The 16,624-nt window shown below is 41.6% G+C and overlaps 1 protein-coding gene across 1 annotated transcript; it reads left to right on the forward strand.

Annotated features, from left to right (window-relative positions):
* Window positions 1-2,212: 2,212 nt before the first annotated feature.
* On the forward strand, window positions 2,213-3,160 carry LOC148022322 (pentatricopeptide repeat-containing protein At2g27610-like). Its single transcript, XM_087696835.1, has one exon. It carries the CDS (start codon window positions 2,213-2,215, stop codon window positions 3,158-3,160), a length of 948 nt encoding a protein of 315 aa, XP_087552961.1.
* The last annotated feature ends 13,464 nt before the right edge of the window (window positions 3,161-16,624 follow it).

The following is a 16,624-nucleotide window of genomic DNA, read 5'->3' on the forward strand; positions in this document are numbered from 1 at the left end:
GTCAAATTAATGTGGTAGGTAATTACATAACTAAAGTAAACCGAGGAAAGTGCGGAGGATGGACCATGGGTCCGTCCTATGGATGGGTGGTCCCGGTTAGCCGGGAACTTTTCTCAAAATCTTCGATGAACAGAGGGATGATCATCATCGCTGGAACAAATAACGAGAACGATGACTCAGAATTACCTATCACCTGATTCACGCTGTTTTAGGGGAACGGAATGGGACTATGCCTTATGGCAGAGAGGTCGAGCCTTGCATCCCTCTCGTTTCCCATTCTCCTTGAACCAAGTGCAGCGTGAATCCGCTTCATACCTGGCGTTTCTGCGTAAAGTAGGTCGCTCGGGTCTGACGCTAGTTGCTGCTAGTTAATGACCAAACAGGAAAAACCCAAATTCCGGTCGATCCTAAGTGGGAACAGCCGGGACACTTCCGCTACGGGGCAGACACGAAAAGACCTAGATTGCAAAACCCGTAACATTCCATGGGAGTGCCGGGCGGAGTTTTCTAGACATCCTTTCCGATGGACTGCTAAGACGTGTCCTGGATGATCCTAGTGGACACGTTACAATGAGGGAGTTTCATGAGAGTCCTTGAGCTGGTCATAGAGGAGTGTGGGCTACTTATGAGAAAATCAAGGAGAAATATTGGTGGAAAGGCATGTATAGAGATGTTTCTCATTTTGTTGAGACTTGAAGAGACTGCCAGATGTATTCGGTAGTGCGTCATCGAGATGAGCTTCATCTGACCTATCCGCTATGCATTCATTATAAGTGGGTAGTTGATTTGGTTACTATGCCTATGGGTCTATGGCAGATGAGGTATATTGTTTTGGCTAGAGAGGATCTTACCAATCATGTTGAAGGCAGATCTTTGAGAACAAAGACCACTAGTGTAGTGTGTAAGTTCTTATTGGAAGAAATTTTCTATAGGTATGGTTGTGTGGGTAAGATCACTGCGGATTGCGGTGAATTGGATGCAGATGAAGCTAGGGAGTTTTTCTCTCAACTAGGAATCAAGTTGGCTCTAACCACAGCATACAATCCAGGGGGAAATGGGAAGAGTGAAAGAGGGCATCCGCCGATAGTGAAAGCATTAGCCAAAGCATGCAGAGGACGGATTGGAGAATGGCCGAGACTTCTACCATTTGCTTTGTGGGCTGATCGTATGACTCACAGTGTTACCACAGGATATATGCCCGCAGAGTTGATGTATGGTCAGAAACCGGTTATGCCGACTGAGACTTGTGCTTTGACTTGGTCAGTTTTACCTTGGCATGAGGATATGATGAGAGAGGAGCTCTTAGCTCTTCCGATTCGACTATTGGAGAGAAGACCAGAGGATATTCAGCTAGCTATTGACAGGTTGAAGGTTGCTAGACTAAGAAATAAGGACAGGTTTGACAGCAGGCATCGCTTGCGACCTAGAGCAATAGAAGAGGGAGACTGGGTATTAGTCTTTGATAGCAGCCTTGAAAATCAGTATACTGCACTTCGAAAGATGGTGAAAAGATGTTTTGGGCCGTACATAGTCAGACATGTCTTTGATAATGCAACATATGAGCTGACAGAATTGGATGGGACAGTGCTTAGAGTGCCGCTGGAAAAAGAATCAAGATTTTCAAGAAAAGAGATGATGAAGATTATGCATTGGAAGAACTTGCAAGAGAAGAACAACGAGAAGAAACTCCAATGGAAGAGACAGATGATATGACAGATAATCTTGTTGATATACCGGAAATGCATAATGAAGAGATTGATCTGTTTGTGGATCTTGATGATAACGATCATGGGTAGTTGGCCAATCTGGAGGATGCACGGGATTAGAGGGGGTGGATGTCATACTGTTACGCATCCGAGATGTGGAATCCACCAAAAAGGTTATGCTGAACATGGACCATTTGTCAAGGCACTTGCTTCTTATCATCACATGTAATTAGAGGGTGTCTGTCCAGATGTTGTCAGCCATTGGACATGGGTTTCAACTATATTACAGTCAGCGAATGAGACTTTTACATATGGAATAAGTGGATCTTTTTGGTATGCCACTAGCTCAGCCGTACAAATACTTCTTTTCGGTATCATTGCAATGGAAATTAAGAGAAGGGCACCAAAGGTTCACACTGTTTTGGAACTTGTTCGACGTCGCTGAGGTCTACAGGGTGGGGTTATTAGAGAATCATGATATTATGCTAGGCACTGCATTGGTGGACATGTATGCCAAGTGTGGTGCACTTGCCAAAGCGCAAGAAACGTTTGATGGGCTTCCATTACATGATACTGTCTCTTGGGCTGCATTCATGGTAGGATATACTCGGCTTGGTAAGGCTGAAAGGGTTTTCAACTTATTCAACAAAATGAGAGGAGAATGTATTGATCGAGATGGTGTCACCTTCAGTATTTTGCTTACTACTTGCAGTCATGCAAGTCTAGTGGAGGAGGGGCAAATATATTATGATGTTATGCGCACTGTCTACTGTATCATTCCGAGTTCAGAACATCATAGTTACCTGGTTGATCTTTTCAGTCGTGCAGGTCACTTTGACAAGGCAATAAGTGTCATTCAGAATGTTCCAGACTCTGATTTGGCCCTGTTGGGTGCTTGTCGAAAATGGGTAAATGTGGAGCTTGTGAAATGGGCCTTTGAGCATGTGTTACAGTTGGATGATAAATCTGCTGCAGCATATGTCTGCATGACTAATTTGTTTCTAGCTGCTGGCAGCCCAAGCCACACAACTCCTAAAGGTCGGGATTCCATTCGGGACAATCCCTCTCAAACTACAAAAGCATCGGTGCAGAGTCGAATAGCAGCAATACCAGATAGAGTTGCAACAACAGTTTTTGACATGCATCACCCAATGGCTGAAAGATTAGCATCCCCACCAAGAAAGCATGGCTTTAAGGAGAAACCCGTGTTATTGCAGTCACCAGATGTTTCTGTCAATGCTTCTAGACTGGACCGGATACCACAGTTCTCTCTCAATGCTCAAGATGCATTGCCTTTGAGGAAGAGTCTACCTATACCAAGCCATGAAAGGAAAATGACCTTAGCTGATGGAGCTCTGGCCAAGTTCCAAGAGGCTCTTGAAATACTAGATTCGTCTAGAGATGGAGATGAAAGGGTCAGTGATGCTGCTAGGTGTGCTATTCACTGTAGCTGAGCTTCGTGATTTCCATCTTCATTCTTGGCATGTGAAATTTGGCTTATCAGCGATTATTCTTGCTTGTTGGTGGCAACCTCTGAATGCATTTTTCCGTTCCAAAAAAAAAAACAGCCAACACCAGTGAACGAGCGTCAAGGAATCTGGGCGAGGTCACTTTTTTTTGGTGGGGAGAAAAGCCAGCCGCTTTATTAGTCGGAAGGGGGAAGAAAAAGTAGAAAACGGAAACAGGGGAAAAGCCTTCGCCATGCTAGAAAAAGAGTGTGGATATTCTAGAGGAGGGGATCAAATGCTAAACGTAAGAAAAGAAGGCTGTAGTTTTGGGGGGGAAGAGATCAACTGAGGAGAACGGTCGATACCCAGAAGAAAAGCGGAAGATAGTGGACAGGAAGGCCCATCTGGGAACATACAGAAGAGCATTGGGAGGAATCGCTTGGCTGGATCGATTTCAAGGATGATTACAAGACCATGGATCCTCACTACATGGAGAGCGTCTGTTGGTGGGAGGCCAGGTGCTGTCCATGGGCATTGACAACTACAACGAAGAGTGCCACAGCATCGTTATGTGTTACAGCAAAGAGTGGGAGAAAGTCGTCGACTAGTTGCAACTTTGGAATAGATTGATAAAGAGGAGGCAGTGAGTTAGCTCAGAGAAAAGACAAACAATATCAATAGTTGCAGCCTTGTGGGAAGTTTTCTTAATAACAAGCATACATGTTCACCCAAGTATACATCTGGAAGTTCATGGCTGCTCCTCCAGGAAGTGATCTAGTCTGCCGCTGTGGCGTCAACAATAATTATATCATCTTTTATCTGTGAGACTGGAATCCTTTGGTATTCTCTTACATGATTCAAAGCATTTGTGGAGTTTTGGAGAGATGAATAGAGATCTTCAACTTCAATTAAAGCAAGCAAAAGAAGACTGTCAACAACTTTGGAGCATGAGCTTGAAGCATGCCAACAGAAACTGAATTCTGTCTGAAAGGAAAAATTGCAGAACAGGGTACATTAGCCTGCCTTTCCTTCCGGTGCTGAATATACTTCGGACAAATACAAGTATTGCAAGCTCCCTTGGATAGCCTTTCCTTACACAAATATCACTTATCTACCTGGATATGCTGAATGTATACAGGATGAATAGTGAATTCAGATTAAGTAACATAGTGACATAGAGTTTAGACCAGACCCTGGCTGGTTCTAAACACTTATGATATTGACAACTGCACTTTTCAATAAGCCAACCTTCAGAAACCTTGTATACAAAGATCTAATTCTTGCTGAGAATGGGAAGGTGTCCATTTACAACTTGTAAGCTCAGGCTTTCCTAAGTGTGGCCATGAATTGCAAAATCTTTGGCAAATTGTTTGTAAATACATCTCTGCTGCTGTGATTTTCAGATTCAGAAACCTTGTACTTCTCAACTATGCACAGCTTTGAATAGAAAAGATCTAACACAAGATGATCCATTGATCCATATTTTATCACCAATATCTCTTATTTTAGAACTGATATTCTATCTTGAAACTTATCAAGGACTTCTGAAGTCGCGACATTGCTTTCGAAACCCTTCGACAACGTACTCTAAACTCATAAATGTTTATTAATTTAATATGCATTTTGTGGAATTACCTGCTATGGAATCACCCATGTACACACTCAATTAATGAAACGCCTGAAAAGGACAAGCGTCCCCATCAACTTCTCGCACAAAGAATCCACTTTTTGTATGAGCCCCAGTCATCAAAGTTGACGGAATCCACCGTAAAACCTCACGGAATCCACTGTGGCATGGAATCCACCGTGAAATATGCCTCCCATCACTTTCGGCTCCCCAAATCCACAAGGCAATCCACGATACCCTGCAACCTCGGTGGCTTACTCTTAATCTTATAATCGAACTCCTGCAAAGTGATTAACCACTTTGCCAAACAATCAGGTGGTTGCAGCTTGTTCATAAGCAATCTAAGCCCTTCTGCCTTCGTATAGAATACTACCTTCTCATAAAGGATGCAGTGCCTGAATTTCATAGTCGCAAAGACCATCGCAAGGCACAACTTCTCCATGTAGGTGTAGTTAATTTTTGAAATGCCCAATTTCCGACTAGCAAAAGCTATTGAATGATACCTTTTTTCCTCCCACATTTGGGCTAAACAACAGCTAATACTATGCATGGTGGCTGCTAAAAATATGTAAAATACTTCGCCTCATATAGGTGCTTTTAAAACTGGTGCTTTTACTAGCTCCTATTTCACATCCTCGAAAGCTACCTTACAAGGGTTGCTCCAAACAAATAGACAGCTAAAGGATAATAAATTCGTTAATGGCAATGTCCTTTTTGCAAAGGCATTTATAAACCTCCGATAGTACCCTATCGATGACAGAAAGCTATGTACCTCTTTCGGAGTGCGTGGTGGACTCATAGCGACTATGACCTTGATATTTTCAGGGTCAAAAAACACTTGACATATTTAGCCCTCCCCCTAATCTGCAAACATTCATGTGCAGTAGTTTCTGTCATAAAATGATGCAACATTTATTAGCCAATCAAAAATCAAATCCAACGATCTATCTCTGAGTTGTTCAAATTCATAAATTAAAAAAATCCATGACACACCATTCTCAAACCACTTCTGCACTAGCACACAAAAATCATCAACAAATTTCTCTTTGGAATCCTCAAAATTTTCAAATCCAAATTTCTCAAAACAACTCACATTGTCAAAGCAAAACATCTCATCACCCACAATGACAATCCACCTACCCTTCCCATCCACCCTAGGAAAAAACATGTTATTTTTAGAGTCTCTAAATAAAGTTTTGACCCTTTCTTTGTTGCCAATCTCAAATTCATTCACTGATTCATCTACAACTTCACCTAAAGATACTATGTAAGGATCTCCCAACTCAATATCCAAATCAAACACAACATCAAAAGGAGTCAACTCCAGACTCATAACACCACAAGAACCAAAAACATCCACAAATGGGGTCACTTAGGACACCTAGCCACATTGCTCAACTCATCAGCAATACAAGACTCCATCGAGTCTTTCACAGACAAAGAGTGGTAAACACCTTCCATAGTATCCTTCTAAGAAACCTCACAAGAAACCAAAGAAACTTTCACATCTTCATCATCACAGACAACATCTTCACAATGCAACAACTTCGGGTCAATAACCTCAACCAAAGACTCCTCAACTACCAAATCCCCAACTACCTCCTCACAAACCTCTTCCAACTCTATTTTCTTGATTTTAAACCGCTCTTCCCTTAAATTCTCAATCCTTTTTAAAGCCTTACTCAAATTCTCTCTCACATCCTCATCAATGTCACACTTAGGATCATTAAAACCCCAATCAGAATCATTACAAACAACATCAAAACCTTCAGGAGAACTCAAAGAAACTAAAACACTATCAGATGAAGTTTTCTCTTTGACATTGTTGCCAAAATCAACCAAACAATGATCATAACTTCATCTTGAAAACTTACAGTTTCTAAGCCCTCCCCCTCATGGTCTTCTAAAAAACTTAAAAAATCATCCTCTATTCTCTCTTCATCTTTCAAGCAATCAGATCCATCTATACTATCACCAAAGCAAACAAGCTCACTCTCTAAATTGTCTTTACTCTCTTCAACACTGCCATGACTATAAAAACTTTCATCACACCTTTCCTCATCAGAAATATCAAAAATTTCTTGACTCACATCCTCTCCCAAAGAATATGAAAACTCTTGGTCCTTAAAACAATATGGTCTCTCATTTTCTTCTTTACAACTCAGATCCATCTCTAGCTCATCTCTATAGTCCTCAAGCTCCAAAGTATCATCAGTCGATCCCTCTTCCTTAGTTAAATCTCTAATCACTGGACTAGAAGCATCCATGGTCAATGGATATGAACTCACACTCCTAGACTCTTCACTCCAATCAGTTAAACAAGTATTTTTCTCCTCAGCCACCCTAGGGAGTTTCTTCTCACATACTTCAATTGATTTCTCACAAGTCAACTCATCTCTCCTAAATAGAGAATATAGTGTACCTCTCTCAGGATAGACATAACTAAGTCTCTGCTCCTTAAAAACTTTTCTCTCAACTTGCCTTGAACCCAACTTTTCCCTTGGTTCATCAAACCCTAACTCTTTTTTTCTTTTGGTCTTTCTCTTTTGATATTGAGCTATCTTCACCGCTTCCCCAAAAGTCTTAAGGTTTTTTACCTCTAATTTCACTCTCCAATCTTCTAATTTTAACCCATTTACAAAATACATTATCTTCAACATAACTGGGGCTATCTCACCTTCTAACAATGTTAAACTCCTTTGATTCCACAATCTTTCAAACTCCCTAGCAAAGTCCTCAACACACTGATCATCTTTTTGAACACAAGTTTCTATTTTTGCCCAAATCTCACTTTGACTTTCTCTTCTTTTAAACCTAGATAAAAAAACATTTTTAATGGTCTCATAGTCGAAATTTTGTCTCCTAAATTTCAAGCTTCTCTCAAAGTCAAGCAATCGATTTCGTGCTTCTCCCTGCAATTGATATCTAAAAATCTAGAGTTTATCCTCAAGATTAGTCACTCTATCTATCAAACAACACAGCTCTATTTTTTCTTCAAATCTTTCGGGATCTTCAATATGATTACCATGGAACTCAAGAAATTCATTAGCCATTTTCAACAATCACAAGAAATCAAAACAAACTCACATTCAAAACAACAACAATGTCAATTTCGGCACTCCTCAGTGGGGCCACCAAAAAAGAGATGTTATGCGAGCGGTGATCGAGAGCAAGCCTCACTCACAACCCGATAACGAGATGTTAAGGAGTGCCGGTTGGGGTAATTGACTTTGTCGAATGCACAACTCAATTTGAAAAATTCAGATATTTGATAAAACACCACAAAACAAGACTAAAAACAATACCTCTTACAGCTCACAAAAAATTTAAAACCTGTATGTGGGTAGAGCATCACACAACCACACAATGGAAATACCAATAATTCAAAAATAAACCAAGAGAAATATATTCTCGTACCTTAACAACCTTGAGCCGATGCTCGATGCTTTGACACCCAAAAGCTCCAACTTCCAAATTGGCATGACAAGAGCTCACTCTAGCATGCGACCCACCACTCTCCTCTCTCACAAAATACAATTGAAATCAAGGGGGAAGGCCCTTAACTCTCTATTCTCATATCCTTATATAGTTTTCTATCCACACTCACACACATTAAGATTTTTGCTTTCAGCTTTTGGCTTTTGCTTTTCTACTGCTTTTCATTATTTTCGTTTTTTTTTCTCTATGCTTGTCTGCAACTTATTTGGATCATAACTTCATCATTTGAACTCCGAATATAGTTGTTTTGATACTCAAAATGATCAGAACGCATCTGATCAACAAGCTAGCGCGGGGAGAATTACGAAAATCCCTAAAAAATGGATAAAAATACTGATATTCATAAATTGTATCATTTTTCTCCATCTTTTATCTTGGATGACTTATTTCCTTCCTTGGCCTATTGTTCTTGTAATTGCACACACTTTCAACAAACATGTTCTCTTTTTCTTCAAGAAATACTCACTGACAATGTAAAACGTACGACCTTTTTCTTTGATCCTTGAGTCTTCAAAATAAATATTCTTTAGATATGAACTTGTTTTTTATGCAATGTCCCCTAGTAGGTATATGGTTTTTTGAAATGAACTCCATGCCCAATCATTCATGAAAAAAATATGCAATGTTGGATCCATATATGCAACCAATCAATCAATGCTACACACTAAAATAATGTATGCATTGAAGAAATTGTGCCTAGTCTATCTATATGTGATTGTGCCTCATGCAAAATGCAAACATAGTTCCTTGATTATTTAAATCCTTATCCTCACCTCTAAACTCTCATAAAAAAGATATGATATACTCTGGTCCACCCATCCAAAATCTCACAATCACTCTAGAAAATGATGGTCCTCAAGATATTGACCAAATATAAATAACCCATCTCACAATTGGTAGCATCCTTTACGACCCTCTAGCTCACCCAACCTCCTTATACTCTCAACCAAAGGTTCCTAGATTTGTGATGAACATCCCAAATATTGTATAAGAATTGTGCATACTCAATGACAGGCACTTTTTGTAATATTCCGCGTAAAAAAACGAATTGAATAAATGAAAATTTTTATTTTTTAATTTCCCCCCCTATCCCTCCACCCGACTGACGAGCTGGAGGGGGAGGGAAATAGAAGGAGCCATTAAGCTCCTTGGTGGAGCTCGGGATGAGGGAGGAGAACATGCGTGATGACACGCAGGGAGGGAAGATCCCCCTCCCCTCCCCTATTTAAACCAGGGGCAGCAGGGCTGAAGGGGGGCCGGCAGGAGATGCTGTTGAATGCGTGTGGGAGTGAAGGCCTTTGCCGTGAGGAGAGATGGGAGGTGGAGGGAGTGGACTGCCGTGACGACTAAGGGAGGGTCATAAATCGTGAAGAAGGTTGTTGTCGCCTTTGTGGAAGGAGGATTGGCGCACGCCATCGGGCCCTAACATTCCAGTTCGCGTTTCCCCCCAGCTATCAATTTGCTGCCCGAGTCGTTGATGGTCTTCTGCTTCCACGTGGCGTGGAAGCTTCTTGGGAGAGGAAGCTTCCAAGGGGCCCTTAAGCCCCTTTTCACCCTCTTCAACCCCCCCTCATAACTCTTTTCATTTTTTTTCCCACAACTCCCTAAGCTTTCCTCTTAATCCCCCGTATCCCCCTTATTATTTTTCCCCCCCTGAACCTAAAAATCCAAATCATCATCATGGCCTCGGATGATATCCCATAAGGGAAAAGTAGCCGTGAGATAAAAGATAGGGAGGGAAAGTAGAGGGAGTGAAAAGAAGGAGTGAAGGAGGAAGAGTGGGAAGAAGATAAAAGAAAGGGAAGGAAGGAGAATAAGTGCTTTCTATTCCTTCTACACTAAGTCAAAATCCTCCAAGGGTTCTGTGGTTGCAACACCACACTCACCCATAAACTTTTTTTTGATCCAAAGAGATGGTGGAATTCCAGAAGAAAGAGGAAAAGGCTATCTCACATTCGAACTACGATGCTGCCGAAGAAAGTCCAAGGTGTAGCTACGGGAGGGTCATCTCCTGGTATCCATGTGGATATCTCACCTCAAAGCCAGGTTTTTCTTCTTGGTTTTAATTTGTTTTTAAGTTGATCATGCAAAGAAAAATTGTTAAGGATAGGATATATTTGTTCGAGTTATTTGTAACGAAGGAGTTTAGCTTATAAATGACAATGTATAGAACTTAGCTTTCTTCAATTTGCATCAAGCATTATAAATTACGAGCAAGATTATCCATTTACTATAGTAGTATATTTTAGTTAAATCCTAAGGTGTAGAAATTATATCTTGCACCATTAGTCTTATTCCCTTCTCAATGAATCGTTGTAAATGATTAAATTCATGAAAGGTTTCTTTCGATGCTCAAATTACTAGGAAGTTATCTTTGCTAATTGCACATCTTAGCAAGGCAAATGTTGTTATTTGGCATGAGTTCATCTGTAAGGAAAACGGAAGTTAAAATTAAGCTGTGTTGACTGGAAAGTAAATTGTCACAAGGATAGCAAAACCGTGACAAGATGATTAATATTACCTTCCGAAAGATAACTAAACCAATCTAAACATAGAAACATTCATACCCTAAACACTTGACTACTTTCCTTATTGTAGGGACAATAAATTCGTAAAGATCAGAAACTAGGGTTTGTCCCTAAGGTTCTTAAAAGAAAAAACCCTAGGCGTGACATACGTCAGCTTAAAGAATCTAAACAGATTATTCCATCGCAGGACTTGCGCAACAAGTATGAAATCATTTAGTCTTGTGATTGATTCACAAGGAGAAAGGGTAAAAACCCTCATCAAGGATGGCAGTTCCCTACGCAAGTTATCTTGCAAAAAGACGTATTTTTGGATATCCTTCTAAATAAGGAAAGTTGTAAACCGGAAACTAGCATATCTAAGGCACTTTAGGGTTAACCAAGTTGGGTATGCCCTACACCGGAATGTAAAAGATCTTGCCAATTTACAAGACACCTTGGGAACGAGTGCTGATACACTCAAAAAGGAAAGAACACTTCCTTAGCAGTTTGCCAAACAACTGGGTTGTTTAATGGAAATGTTTGTGCTTGCTAGAGATTTTAGGGCTTTGTTTGAATTATGAATTACAAATTAAATGAGTACCTATACTTCAGGTTAAAGGCCTGAAGGAAGAGGCAGTTTCAATTACCCTCGACTACCTGCCTAACCCTAACCAAGGTGGTTGTTGACCGCGCCGGGAACGTGGACCGAACCCGCCACGAGAGGTCTCTCCGTTGAGTTCTACTTGGAGCAGGAGGACGCTTGGGTGCCAGGGGGGCTCTGGCCGTAAATCCCTCGCCTTCCGGGTCCTGCACAAGAGGCTAACATGACTCGGGATTGGATCTTGAGGGCTGCATACTAGTTTACGGGCGGAAGCTTGGAATAGTGATCCCTGAGGATCACTGGATAGCCTCCGGGCGGATTATGGACAAGCCTACTGGCGGAACTCCTTGTATTTCAAAGATAATGATGAAATGTTAAAAGAACTTGCTTGATATTGTTTTTCTATGTCACGTGATACGATTCCGTGAAGGAACCAGTGCTTAAAGGGATTAACTAAAGAAGCTAATTGTTATATGTCAAATTAATGTGTTAGCTAATTACATAACTAAAACAAACCAAGGAAAGTGTGGAGGATGGGCCATGGGTCCGTCCTACGGTTGGGTGGTCCCGGTTAGCCGGGAACTTTTCTCAAAAATCTTGAAGAACAGCGGAATGATCATCATCATCAAAACAAATAACGAGAACGATGACCTAGAGTTACATCTTACTCGATTTACACTGTTTTAGGGGAACGGAATGTGACTATGCCTTATGGCAAAGAGGTTGAGCCTTGTATCCCTCTCGTTTCCCATTCTCCTTGAACCAAGTGCAGTGTGAATCCGCTTTGGACCTAGCGTTTCTGCGTAAAGTAGTTCTCTCAGGTCTGACGCTAGTTTCTGTTAGCTAATGATCAATCAGGAAAACCCTAATTCCAATCGATCCTAAGTGGGGAATGGCCAGGATACTTCCGCTACGTGGCAGATGCGGGAAGACCTAGATTGCAAAACCCGTAACATTCCATGGGAGTGCCGGGCGGAGTTTTCTAGATATCCTTTCCGATGGACTGCTAAGAGTGTCCTGGATAATATTAGTGGACACGTTACACTTTCTCATGTGCGCGTGCATCTAAGATTTAGGGCATATAGCTGCAGCGGACCTCATGCCGTGCTAGTGCTCAATGATGGTGCAAAGCGTGCATAATCCCAACCCATGGCATGGAAGTATTTGATAAGAATAGGAGACGACCCCCGAGTGCAGTGCATCAACAAGTGCAACGTGAAGTACTCGTGAACCCATTATCCCTTGTGATGTGCAAGGGTCTTGACAAGAATACATACCTAGCTCCTCAATGTTTAGTAGCTATTGGCAAAAAAAATCTTCATCCTTTCCAAAAACATACCAAGCTCAACCAAGGCTATCAAGTTTCACACTCAACAAATCAAACAAAATGACAAAAACAAATCCTAAGCTAGACAAACACAAGAAATCAAATTACGAAACAACAAAACAAACTGTCACGCAAATAACTAGCTGGTAAAAATCAAACCTAACTACAATTAGACTAGGGCTTTTCAGTTTTCAAAAAAACACTTGACAGCATGATAGCCTTGCGGACCAGGGGGGACTGCCCCTCCCCCCCCCCGACTCCCATAGAGGCCCTCTCTACATCTCCCCTAAGTAGGTTGGAGAGAAAAAGTGCACTGTGATAGGTCCTCCAAATTAGATCCTAGTGTAGTAATGGCTCTGCACAAGCATAGATTCTCACTCACAAAACAACAACTAAAAGCCCATACTCAACAAAGAAAAACACAGACCCTAGAATTGCAATGGGCCAATCTAGCCAACAAGGCAAACAAGGCCACACAGCAAAAACATGTATGTATTGCATTTGGACTACATCTAGTCAAGGCATAATACAATAATATCAAGCTACAATTGCAAGGATGGCTAGACAGGATAATCTGATGATATATGCACCTTGATCAGCACTGCACAAACGACTGAAGACATCAGTGGAGAATCCACATCTTGTGGTGCACTTGGGGACTCAAGGGCATGTATGAGAAGGCTTGAATTTATAAGCCAAGACCAGTAAGATGAAGACATAGTAATGCTTGCTTACCTTAGGGTCAAACTCACTACAAAAAGAGATCATAGTGTCGATGTTCTCATCGATGAAGGGTTTGATTTTAATATCTTGACCTATAAAGCATGGACCCTACTAGGCCAACCAGAGCTCAACGGGGGACACCCACAAGCACTTATAGGGAAGTGCGAAATCCTTGTAACTATTGAAACTAGAAGCTTTCCTAGCCTATTCCATGTTCCGCCAAATAGTGCTCATCATGGAAAGGAAACCCTCCTAGGAAGACCCTTCAAAAGGGCAATGAAGTGTGAGGTCAACTATGTAGTACATGATATACTTGATAGTACTTGGTGTAAGGATAATCACAACCTTTAGTAAGGGTGAACTCATCAAACCTCGAGGGAAAGACGATGAACATTCTCACATGCCAGAAATGCCTAGTGGTGAGAGCAAGGACTTTTGAAAGTGTTGACACAAGCACATATTGAACAAATAAAACCAGTGAGCAAGGCCATACTTGAAATAAGAAGGTCAAGAGACAATGCTAAGGATAGGATTTGGACTTACAAATATCATAGAAGACCACAAAAGAAGCCGAACCCTTATAGAGGAAGGCATCGGGGGAGAGCTAGCACAATGCCGTGATGGATATCCAAAGCGTTGCTACATGCTCAAGGGTATTACACAAGTAACTAATGGATTTGGGTACCAAAACCCCCTGCTAAACCATCTCTGTCACAACTGAAGGCCAGGACGTATCAAGAGAGAAGAAGCACATGAGGAAATATAAATGAAAAACCAAGTCTCGATTCAAAAACATTTGAGTGACTGATCCCCTCATGATTGAAATCAAGAAACCAAATAGGACTATTCGAAGGGTAGACCCTCAACCTAGCGTGTTTAACAAGCGGATATTAGACGTAACTATAAAGTGTGCACAAAAGCCATTAGTGCCCAAGGAGCCTTTGACTTCCCATGAGGATAATGAGCACCACAAGCGCAATGTTGCCCATGATAAGACTAATTGCTCAACAAAGAAAATGGCAGAATCATCTAACAATCATGAGCAAATCTTCTAGCCACTAGCGCCAAGTCCATGTAGGAGTCCCAAATCTCCTACACTCTCTTTATTTAAACAAACACAGGAAGCAAAATAGTAGCCGTCAAGTGCAATTGCTCAATCCCAATATCTATCTCCATTTAAGCTTCCAAATGTCCAAGAAGTGGGACATGACACCACCCTTAGCTCTCAACCTAAGGATAGGCCTCTTCAATCCATCATGTCTAGCTCAACTGATGTTCGATCTGCACAAGTGAATGCGCAAAGGGCAAAAAAAGACACAGCCACTTTTGATCTACTTAAGGACTTGACATCATAGTCTACTAATAGTGGCCAATCCACTAAACTAGCCATTACTACTTCCAATCAGGAATCACAACAGTCACAGCCTTTGGGCATGGACGATGCCCCTTGCAAAACCTATCCTTAGAAATTCACCTATGGAAGAGGTGTTGCAAGCAACATCCTTGACACCTTCAATACTTTCAAATCACCCAAAGCCTAGGCCTAAGGAGAAACCTCTCAAAGATTTGGCTAAGGAGATGGCACATATGACCAATGAGTCAGAGATGAAGTGCCTAATGAAGCTTGATCACAAGAAGCTGATAGCCATTACACGTGCATACATCCATGTGGACATTGAAAGGCCAACACCAGAGCACACAAAACTCATAGCCAAACCCCTAACTTGGGACGAGCAACAACATGTTTCCTCCCACTATGTAATTTTTGCTGAAGAAGTCATAAAGGATATCCCAAAGGCCAAAACTAGAGAATTGCACTTGATACCTCACTCTATACTGCTCAATGTGAGACAAACAAGAAAAAGCTTGAAAATCAATCGAACGGAAAGGGAAAGGACAAGGAAACTTTGTGTAGAAATGGTACTCCAATCAAATTCTGCTAGCCAAAATTGGCCATTGATTGATGACACTCGCTAAGCAAAGGAAATCACTTTGGACATCAATACATGATTTCACTACATTTCCCCAACCTCATTACGAGTGTTGGCAATGGTCCATGAGGTCCAGCTTTTTGCCACTATCCAAAAACATCCCTTGTCTGATAAATTGCTTCTAGAAGAAGATTGACATGTGGCTAGCAGGCTAGGAGTAGGGAGCATGGTACTTGATGTTAGCACATATGTCTTCTGCTCACTCAAGACCCTGCAATCCTAGATCCCTATGCTTCCCATCAATACAACCCTGACTTCTTCAGCTAGTTTCATCCAAGCCTACATAGTAGGAACCCTAAACCCTCTCCTGGCTCTACACTAGAGTCACCCAAACTCCCAGAGCAAGAAAAAAACAGCTCTAAACACAACAGCCGCTATGATAAGAAGCAATGAAGGCATATTCCAATGGGTAAGGGAAAGAGCCTAGAGAAAATGCCCCCCAACCAAGAGAAAATGTGAATGCAATCAGATGAGGGGCTAAACGAAAGAGAATTGTCAAAATAACTAGACTCTCCACAAAGAGAGGCAGTTGTACCCTCTCAACCTAGTGAGGCTATTCAGCTGGCTATGGCTATGCCCCATGAGGACACACCAGGAAAAGAGAATGTTGAGGTCAGAGCCATTAGAGTTCGTCCATGAAGAAGGGTGTAACTCTAAACTAGATCGACGAAAGAAAGAATGAGTGAAGGAACTGCCCCCTCTGTGGCCACAAAAAGTGCAATAAAAAGAGAAAAGGGCTCCATGCTAAGCCATGCATTCCTTGGGTAAATCTCTTAGACCCCCTGAGAATGTAACTACTATAGAGCAACAAGATGATGTCTAGAGTGCCCCCTCCCAATGCATCTCCAAAACAAAAAAAGAAAAAAAAAGAAAGCGCAAACAAACAAAGACTTCCACAAAGAAAAAGAAAAGAAACAATGAGATTTTCCATGTATATCAGAGTGCCACAAACATTGCACCTAGGGGTCCTCAGGTTAGGCATGTCCAGTGGCCTTGGTCTTGGTGAGCCGGCTCCGTGCCTAGCCCCCTAGCCCTTCTTGTCCCCCCACTTCAGACTTAGGGCACATCAAGAGAGCACAACACACCTAGGGAGTTTGTGCTTGCCTATGGCTAGATCTATCTCCCTAAGTGATACCCACATCACCCTCCCTGTACGCAAACACGGTCCTCAAGAGTACGACGCCACTACAGGTTTC

This window comes from Lygodium microphyllum, chromosome 17 (genome assembly GCF_053477565.2).
Source record: "Lygodium microphyllum isolate KBCC chromosome 17, Lygodium_microphyllum_v1.1.10, whole genome shotgun sequence".
In the NCBI taxonomy this organism is placed as follows: domain Eukaryota; kingdom Viridiplantae; phylum Streptophyta; class Polypodiopsida; order Schizaeales; family Lygodiaceae; genus Lygodium; species Lygodium microphyllum.

Excerpts from the sequence above, each read along its gene's own strand:
- LOC148022322 (XM_087696835.1), top strand. The coding sequence starts at position 2,213 with ATGTATGCCAAGTGTGGTGCACTTGCCAAAGCGCAAGAAACGTTTGAT.